The sequence below is a fragment of the Limulus polyphemus genome, unplaced genomic scaffold (genome assembly GCF_000517525.1).
Source record: "Limulus polyphemus unplaced genomic scaffold, Limulus_polyphemus-2.1.2 Scaffold4205, whole genome shotgun sequence".
Classification (NCBI taxonomy): Eukaryota; Metazoa; Arthropoda; class Merostomata; order Xiphosura; family Limulidae; genus Limulus; species Limulus polyphemus.
The window spans coordinates 52,125-62,307 of record NW_013669815.1 but is presented as its reverse complement, the minus strand read 5'-3'; the positions used below and the strand labels follow the sequence as shown (position 1 = coordinate 62,307).

The 10,183-nt window shown below is 32.8% G+C and overlaps 1 protein-coding gene across 1 annotated transcript in view; it reads left to right on the top strand.

Annotated features, from left to right (window-relative positions):
• LOC106470760 (CD109 antigen-like) overlaps nucleotides 1–10,183 on the top strand; it is a 50,190-nt gene that overhangs the window by 36,974 nt on the left and 3,033 nt on the right. The window contains exons 22-28 of the mRNA XM_022399390.1: nucleotides 444–536; nucleotides 1,306–1,492; nucleotides 3,551–3,780; nucleotides 5,143–5,304; nucleotides 6,793–6,986; nucleotides 9,040–9,214; nucleotides 9,858–9,963. Of these exons, the coding sequence (XP_022255098.1) occupies nucleotides 444–536; nucleotides 1,306–1,492; nucleotides 3,551–3,780; nucleotides 5,143–5,304; nucleotides 6,793–6,986; nucleotides 9,040–9,214; nucleotides 9,858–9,963 (1,147 nt within the window). The remainder of the gene's footprint in view (nucleotides 1–443; nucleotides 537–1,305; nucleotides 1,493–3,550; nucleotides 3,781–5,142; nucleotides 5,305–6,792; nucleotides 6,987–9,039; nucleotides 9,215–9,857; nucleotides 9,964–10,183) is intronic.

Here is a 10,183-nt window from a genome sequence, read left to right as displayed (position 1 = left end):
GGTTTCGATACCCGTGGTGGGCAGAGCACAGATAGCCCATTGTGTAGCTTTGTGCTTAACTACAAATAAATAATGGTTTATTATACATATTATGTAAATTACGCTATATGTTTAAGGGTTATGATATTTATTTTGACTTAATTTTCAAGTTAGTAAACAATGGAGGAAATATCGGTTTTAAATCTAATTCATTTACATTAGTGTTTATGCCCAAGCGTCTAAGTTATTTCAGTGCCTTGTGACTCCAGTGGCCCAGCAGTAAGTCAATGGGCTTATAATATTGAACTTCAGGTTTCAATACCCATGGTGGGCAGAGCACAAATAGCCCATTGTGTTTCTTTGTGCTTTAGGACGAACAAACAAAGCCTTGTAATACATCTTTAACGTAAAAAAATTTGTTTTCTGTTACAAGTAACTTAAGTGATAATGTTTTCTTCTTACAGACAGAAAGACTTGGTGACATTGTACGTCATAGAAACATCTCTCTTACAGCTCATGTGCTTATCACGTTGTTGGAAGTGAAAGATTTGGGTGGGGTAAGTACTAGTATTAAAACTACAGACAGTTTAAATATTTAATATTTCCTTGTTATTTTCTGATAACTGTGATCAAACTCTATTTATAACCTTAAATAGTGTATGTACTTAGTTACAAGTGACCTATGGCCAGGTGGTTAAGGCACTCGACTCACAATCTGAAGGTCGCGGGTTCGAATCCCTGTCACACCAAACATGCTCGCCCTTTCAGCCGTGGGGGCGTTATAATGTGACGGTCAATCCCACTATTCGTTGGTAAAAGAGTAGCCCAAGAGTTGGCGGTGGGTGATGATGACTAGCTGCCTTCCCTCTAGTCTTTCACCACTAAATTAGGGACGGCTAGCACAGATAGCCCTAGTGTAGCTTTGCACGAAATTCAAAAACAAACAAACAAGTGACCTATGGTTCCAGTTACTTCCTCATATTGAAAATTTTATAAGCCCAATTAACCCTATAAAGTGAAATTATTTTCTTAAACAATTTACTTTTTTTTTCTTATGAAACAATTTTACAGTTTTGGAAGGTTTTAGAACTTAAATCACTTCTGAAAAAGCATTGTGAGCTTTAAGTTAAGTCAAACAATTATTTGACTGAAATATTACCAATGGCTATTTTCTTTAAATTAAACATATTGAACCTATTTTATTAACAATTATTAACTGCATTGTGGTAACATTTTGTTATTATTCAATGAGAACTGTAAAGAATAAGGTATTTTATAAATTTTAACTGTATATTTTCACTTTCTTTTGTACTTCACCCTGTACAGGCTCTTGGAGCAAGAGCTACTACGAGCAGAACAGCAGCACAGAGGTACTTGGAGAGAACACTCCATGTTGTTAAGAACTATGAAGATCCATTTGAGTTAGCTATTGTAGCCTATGCATTGACCCTTTCTCGTAGCAACAGTAGTGAGGAGGTATTTAATCTTCTGGACTGGAAGATGAGAGAATCAAGTAAGAAAAATATTTATTTTTTTCAAACAACACTCAACAGAGAAATAGATTTTAATGTGAATTGCCACAGAGAAACTGTTAGCTTAACTCAAACACTACCGCCCCATGCATTGAAATATAAAAAGGCGTGTATATATTCCTGAAAATACATCAGTCCAAGAATGTTTATAGGAAGAGCCAATTAACACTGAAAAATGGAATCCATCTTGAAGTTGTATCTTTAACTAGAATTGCACAGATTACTAATGTGTCTAGGGCAACTGCATCTTAACTCACCATATACAGGCTTGGTCATTTTGACCAACTTGTTAACGACCATGTAACCATGAAAATATACATGCTATAACTTTTAATCTAGTAAATGTATCTTTACTAAATTTGGTACGCTATTAGTAAACGTTACAAAACTCTTGTATGCAAAGAAATCAGAATTTTTAATAAACTATTTATTTGTTTATGAATTTATAGAGTAAGCCTGACTAGTCTGACTGAGTGCAAGGTGATTTTCCTGTAAAGAATAAAAATAGTTTTTTCATCTTTTAATTTGATATTTCATTTACATAACCTCTAGAACCTCCTACACAAGTATCAAAATTTTTTTCGGTAAAAACCATACATTTTATTTACCCTAACAGTAGACAGACTCAGTCCATTGACTAACCTTGTAACCAACAGAAAAAAACAACAAGAGGAAATTAATCTAAATTACCATTTTATCTCTCTAGAGAGATTGCAGATTGTAAGAGAAAAATTATAATTATTTATCATAAACAACCTCAGGCTTGTAACGATTTACATCTGTTTTAATTTTACTGTTTTATTGCTTTTTAAACCATATCTTAACATTAAATTTATAAGTCACCTGGCAAATGCATAGCTACAGTGAACAAAGTATTAAGTTATGTATCATATAAGCAGCTTGCATGCATATATCACTGAGAAATTTTTTAGTTACATTTTCTTAATAAACTTAATAATTTGTAATTTTTACATTTTAGTTAATTTAACAAAAATATTAAAAAATACAATAAAAAACAAGAAATTTAGTACTTGTGTCTGGTTTCCTGTTTTTTCTTTTTTTGTAGTTCTTAACCCCTGTGAACTTCAACCCTACTATTTTGTAACAATGTATTGTAGTAGTAGTAGTAGTACATAAAATAATTTCTATTTATTTCAAATATGCAATTAAGAACACAGAATATGAAGAGGAGAAAAACATGCAATGCCCTAAAATTATTATAATTTAACTGGCTTTCTAAATAAACTGTAAGTGGATTAAAGTAATTCCCTTACTTCAACACCATTTTCCTGTCCTGACAGTAAATGTAGTCCTGGTTAATCTTGAAACCAAACCGTAACACCATTTTCCTGTTCTGACAGTAAATGTAGTCTTGGTTAATTTTGAAATCAAACTTTAACACCATTTTCCTGTTCTGACAGTAAATGTAGTCTTGGTTAACCTTGAAACCAAACTTCAACACCATTTTCCTGTTCTGACAGTAAATGTAGTCTTGGTAAAACTTGAAACCAAACTTTAACACCATTTTCCTGTTGTGACAGTAAATGCAGTCTTGAAGGCTGGGCTAATCTTGAAACCAAACTTCAACACCATTTTCCTGTTCTGACAGTAAATGCAATCTTGGTTAATCTTGAAACCAAACTTAAACACCATTCTCCTGTTCTGACAATAAATGTAGTCTTGAAGTCTTGGTTAATCCTGAAACCAAACTTGCAAAGAGAAGTATGTCTAAACAAAATGAGTATTATATTTAGTTTATTGGTTGTAGATGGAATGAGGTATTGGGCAAACTTCAACACCATTTTCCTGTTCTGACAGTAAATGCAATCTTGGTTAATCTTGAAACCAAACTTTAACACCATTTTCCTGTTCTGACATTAAATGTAGTCCTGGTTAAACTTGAAACCAAATTTTAACACCATTTTCCTGTTCTGACAGTAAATGTAGTCTTGGTTAATCTTGGTTAATCCTGAAACCAAACTTGCAAGGAGAAGTATGTCTAAACAAAATGAGTATTATATTTAGTTTATTGGTTGTAGATGGAATGAGGTATTGGGCAGTTGAGCCCGTTCCCCCTCCTCGGACTATGGTTGCAAACAATCGCCCATATCTTTTACCCAAACTACTGCATAGATATGAAGCCTCAAGTGTGGAAACAACAGCATATGGTCTGTTGGTACATGTGGCAAGGCAAGCTGTCATTCAGAAGGACATTGTTAGATGGCTTATTGCTCAGAGGGCACATGATGGAGGATGGGCCTCCACTCAAGTAAGTAAAATTTTCTCATGACACTGATTGAGTTTTTTTTTTCAGTTGATAATGGAGATGTAACAGGATTGAAGAGAATACTTACTATAATATATCACTGAGTGCATGGATTGTAGATAGAGCTCCAAAGGAAGTTGGATCTGAATGAACTAAGGATAAAATCGATTTTAAACTTTAGTTATACTTTACTTAAAATTTGACAGGTAAATCAGAATTTACCGTTGCCAACTGTGTTTAAAATGTTCTTAAACAACTCAATAATAATTTTAAAAGACGAAATTTACTTATTTCAAATCACTGTCATAAACTGGAAAAGTTGGGAGTTCTTTAGAATGTTAAAAAAATGAATGACAGTTCAAAAAATGGCCCATTTTAAACAGTGTTGTATTAGTGCATTTTTTTAAGAAAAAAGGTCTAAATGAATAACCACATTTGATATTGTTTTATTGGCAAAGAAATGCCTAGGATTTTTCTCAGAAGATTCTCCACATTAATAAGCCTCTTGTTTTGTCAGCTGCTTAAAGGATCTTTGTAAAATAAATAAAGTGTACTATTTACCACTTCAAGGGAAGCTTTACAACATACAATTCAGGTATCACTATTGGCTGTTTTTTTTCAAGTGTGGCCCAATGGTTAGTGTGCTGGACCATGGAAGTGAGGTTCATGCCCCCCCCCCCAAAAAAAATAATGCTTTACACTTTGGGATTATGGGTGTGTTTTAAAGGTGCTGGTCAAATTCCACTTTTCAATCTCATAGCCTAAGAGTTTACGGTGCATACTGTTAATTAGTTTATTCCCTCTATAGTATATCACTTAAACATTAGGGACAGCTAATGCAGATACCTGCTGTGCAGTTTTGCACAGAATCCAGAAACAAGTGAAGAAATTGTCAAGTGTAATATTTCTTTAAACATAGTTTTAAATAATAATTATTTTAGAATGTGTTCTATTCAAATAATGAGAACAATTTTTAAACAGTTTTGTTACTTTTTCCTTCATAATCAGTAGAATGTTAAAATCCTGGATTGGATCCCTACAGCGGACAGAGCTAGTGCAGATAGCTCATTGTTTGTAATCAGTAATAACTTGTTTTGGAAGTACTCTTTACTGACTGGTCTACCACTTAGCATTTAGAAACAATCATACAGCAGTATTCTTTAGAATTGCTTTAACACTGGTTCCAAGGTGAGCAACTAGATTTGAATTGACTGTTACCTAATATATGCAACAATAGAACTGCTTTAACACTGGTTCCAAGGTGAGCAACTAGATTTGAATTGACTATTACCTAATATATGCAACAGTTGTTTTGGAAGTTGCAACTAAGAGTATGTCGATTCTACTGAAATTTACTTCATGCAGGACACACTTCTCTCCATCCAAGCACTGACCGAATACACTGTACATTCAAGACAGAGAGAGGTTACAGACATCACTATCATGGTTGAAGCATCGTCAACTCCGGGCTTTGTGAAACAGCTTCACATTGATGACAATAACCTTTCAGAGCTGCAAAGTATCGAGGTGAGTGTATAATAATGTGGTGTTTAAAATAAATCTAAATGGACGTTTTTAATCGTAGTGGTTTAAAGACAAGATTCATATACTACAAGTACACAGTTAAACAGAGTTATCATCCTCTCATGAGTAGAAACAAAATCCTTCTGCGGGATAAAAAAATATTCTCTTCTTTAACCCATAATGAACTGTTGATGTCCAGTTCAATATGAATGGATACTTGCAGATCAACATTCAAAATTAATTTAAAACATAATTTTAATCCAAAAATGTATTGTGGTCAAACATACAGCAGTGGTAAGCTTGAAGGCTTATATAGTAAAATCCAGGTTTTGATACCCATGATGTGCATAACACAGATAGCCCGTTGCATAGCTTTATGCTCAACAACAAACAAATAAATATATCATGCTTATATGATTTATAGCAGAAAGTCAACTACTTCAATCAGCGAAATATAGTATCTATGGAAACGATATAAATGAATATGAAACAAGTTAAAACTGATCAGTAACTTTTTGATCAATAAAGAAATTTAGAAAGTCTAAGAAAAAAGAATAATTTTGATTACTTAATTATATTTATCATAAAACATTGTTATTAGGCCTAACACTAATGCCTCATGACCAGGACAGTTAATTATAATCGTGATTCGCCAGCTGAAAAATGGTGTTCATGCCATAACAGTTCTTGAAGTATCTTTATTATTTTCTCCAAACAGTGTTTCAAAACAAAAGTTTGGACCTTTCATACCCTAAAACATCATTCAAGTACTAATTCAAATTTTATTAATATTTTTTCATTCAGAAAATGTTACCAAGTTTCATGGAATATGGTTAAATATTTTTACTGTGAGAATGAAAAGAATTATTATTAATACACCGTTGGTTAACCACTATTCCAAGCATGAAGATGTAGCTTTCAATTAAAAAGTCTGGATTTATGTGTGTGTGTCTTTTTTAAGTGATGTTTTTGATCCAAAAATACAGAAATTAGGTATTTAAGTATGTCATTTTATTTTACGTGTCAAAATATGAAGAGATATAATTTGTTTATTTACTGGCATTAAAATTGTAAAAATAATTTGTTGAAATTTGCTGATATTTTTATTTTGTAATTTATCAATGGTTTTATTGTTTCGATCGTATAGGCAGTGATAATGAAATGAAAACAATAACACATATTTGTCACTGAGTAAAATTATAACACTTATTATTGTCAGAATTTGAATGTGTTTCAGTGGCCACATATTACAAAAATAATTGCGTTAAACATCGTAAGACTATTAATCACAAAGTTTTGTCAAGTCAAAAACCAGCTGTGGCTTTAAAACCTTGTTATAAATACCAATGTAGTTTTTTGTTCAACTGTTTTAAAATCATTTTAAGCAAATTAAATAAAAATATCAAAATTTTTCTTCAGCTGAATCAAGTAGAAACTTTGGAATTTTATTTTGGTTCGAAATTATCCAATATTTGTTTTACTTTGTTCAAGATACCTAATGCATGGGGAGCTGTGATTGTGAAAGTACAGGGATCCGGACTGGCCACACTCCAGTTATCTGGTCAGTATCATGTGGACTCAACCAAGTTTCTGGCTTCACCACCAGTGAGAGCTTTCTCTCTTTGGGTGCATGGTCATTTCTTTGGCCAAAATAGTTCAGTTATAACATTCCAGACTTGTCAGAGGTAGGTTAATCTTAATTATTTCATTTTTACTATCACATTATAAAGTATAAGAATATATTATGATATCATTGGTTCCCATAGGTCTTGGATTAAAAAAAACTTTTTTTCCTGGTCAGAGAGTTTTAGATTAGGTAATGCAGAGAAATTTAATACAGGGGGTCCCTGTTATATGTCATTATGCATTCCTGGAAAGTGGGAAGTTCGTCTGAAATGATGTTAAGCACCACAATCATTAGATGTATTATGGGGGATGCATCCCTGTAAAATTTTAGTACACTCTTCAATAACTTTTTTTAAAGGGTGTAACATGGTTTTTTTTAACTACAGTGTACTATACAAAACCTTGATGTAAGAATGTTAAAGGAGTTATTTGTTTTCCTGGGCTTCTTGTCAAGGGACAATTTACTATCACTAGGTGACCACTTTGGAGCCATGTTGGAAACAAGGTTATTTGTTTTCCTGGGCTTCTTGTCAAGGGACAATTTACTATCACTAGGTGACCACTTTGGAGCCATGTTGGAAACAAGGTTATTTGTTTTCTTGGGCTTCTTGTCAAGGGACAATTTACTATCACTAGGTGACCACTTTGGAAACAAGGCTTTTCTGCTGCAGAAAAAACAATGTGCTTAGACAATGGCATGCAAACACAATGTGTTTACATCATCCGCCATCTTGGCCAGAGATCGATGTATCACACTCCGCCTAGTAAACTAGTCCGACATTGGCACGCTCTAGTAATGAAACACGGCAACGTTGCTTCACACACATATTGGTGGTACAAAACTGTACAGTAATTGGTGAACACTATGCTTGGTAAAGTAGTCCGACAATGTTTTAACACGCTTGTAATGAAACAAGTTGGTAATATTGGTAGTAGTTGGTAAACATTACACCTGGAAAAGTAGTCGATGATGATGGATCACTCTAGTAACAAAACAAGGCAACATTGTTTGATACATGGGTAGTAATTGGTGTAATAACGTAGAGCGATGCAACATATAACAGGGACCCACTGTGTTTTACCATTGAGCAGGGAATTTCACAAAACAGTTGATTTTCTATCTTTTTTCATCTCGTTAATGGCAGTTTTTTTGGAATGCAAAGTTTATTATATACAATATTTAGAATATGTATACACTTATACAAGCATATAATCTCGAAATATATTATCATCATTACGGTATATATAAAGAATTTAGATAAGATTAATAATTAAAGATATGGAAAGAAAGGATGACAATAAGGGGCAATATGATAGACCATAAAAATACTTTTTGTTTCATATTTCATTCTGGTCAAAAACTAAAGTCAATTAGAAGATTTTTTTTTACTTACAATGGCAGTAAAAATGCATCAAAATTAGAAAAATTAATCTCAGGAAAATGCATACAATTTAATTTGGGGGACGTAAAGTGAGACTTGTACCCTGGCTATAATGGGTGCGTAGGTGGAACACATTCTCTCAGTTCACTAGGTCACATAAATATTGACCTCCCCCCCTTTTCAATTTGCCTCCTACACCTCTACCTTATGTCTTGAACCTCCACCACTAAGAAAAGGGTTTCTTGTAAAACCAGAATATTATGTACTTATAACAGTAACCACTAGTACTACATAACATGGATTCAGAGTTTGAAGTTAATACAGATAACTTGAAAATTGAGTTGAACACTAGGTAAGAGTTGTAGGGCTTGCATCAACAGATGCTGACTCATGTGGAGGAAAAAAAAAAAGTTCCTTCACTAATGTTGCCTTCTGTCTTATTTATTCTCCATCTGTGGTCATCTATGGACAAGGAAAATGTAGAAAACACTATTCCTTCCTATTCAAGAAATTTCCTTTTGTGAGGTATATGATCAAAATGGGTTCACTGTAAAGCTAACGTGGACTAATAATATTTAAAATGAATTTTGTTTCAACCGTTTTCCTGTTGATAGAAACAATGAAAACTTGTTTAACATTACTTTTAGTCATTAATTGTTGTTGTTTTTTTATAAGTTTTATTACTTGTGCATCTTTCTTTGAACATAATTATTATTATTATCTTCTGTAGTTGGACCAACCTTGCTGAAAGTCATGCGAGTGGTTTAGCAGTATTAGAAATGGATATCCCCACAGGATATACAATTCCCCAACTAGAACTTGATAACTATGTTAGGTCTGGTCAAATTAAGAATTTGCGACAAGCAAAGTACAGGAATAGAAGGGTTTATTTCTACTTTGATTATGTAAGTGGCCATTATTCAACAGAAACGATGATAAAGAAAATAACTTCTGAATATGTAATTTGCATATTCTTAAGTAAGCATACTTATGTTGTTGTTTTTTCTATGACATTTTTTTTTAAGGTTTGGAAGAATAAAAACATCCAGCAACTTTATTTATTTTTTCTTGTAAAATGAAACAATATGTATGTAGCCATCAAAGTCAAGAAAAAGGATTATTTAAGAGAAAATAGAGTTTCTAAAGATATTTTCACATATTTCCAAAACTTTGCAAATATTTAAAATGCCAGTCTAAAAGGTTAAAGCTCTAAAGAAACAAAATGATGCAAAACGATATTTTATCAGTATATTAAAAACAAATACCGACTTTTTTTTTATCAATTTCAATATGCTTTTGATAACTGGACCAGCAGATTTAATGTAGTGTTGACTAAATGAATAAGACAGTGTGAAAAATAATGTTCAATAAATGCTGAATTCAGAATGAATTAGTTGGGTTGTGCCTTTCCAGCTCCTGAATGTTTCGATGACAAGCTTCATTACCCGATTTATATCTTTAAATAATCTTGGTTATAAAAAAGGATTGTCGCTATGGTGGAAGTTATAGCAATAAAGAGACAAATTCCTTCTTTCTCTTTCCTTTCAGCTGAATTCTTATGAAACCTGTGTTTCATTCACTGCACATCGATGGCACCCAGTAGCAAACTTATCTCGACACTTGGAAGTCAAAATTTATGATTACTATGCCCCAGGTATTCATTCATTTACGTATATAGTTTTTACACACTATTTATAAAGTATATTTTTTCATTCACCATCAGTGGTCAATAGTTGTATTTATTATGAAGATTTTCATATGCTTTTATGCAGGATTTATTTTAAGGAAATTTTTGAACTGCACAAATCTTTGAGGCAGGTGCCATGACCCAGTGGTTGAGATTCTCCGAGTCTGAGAAGTGTTTGTTTTTATAT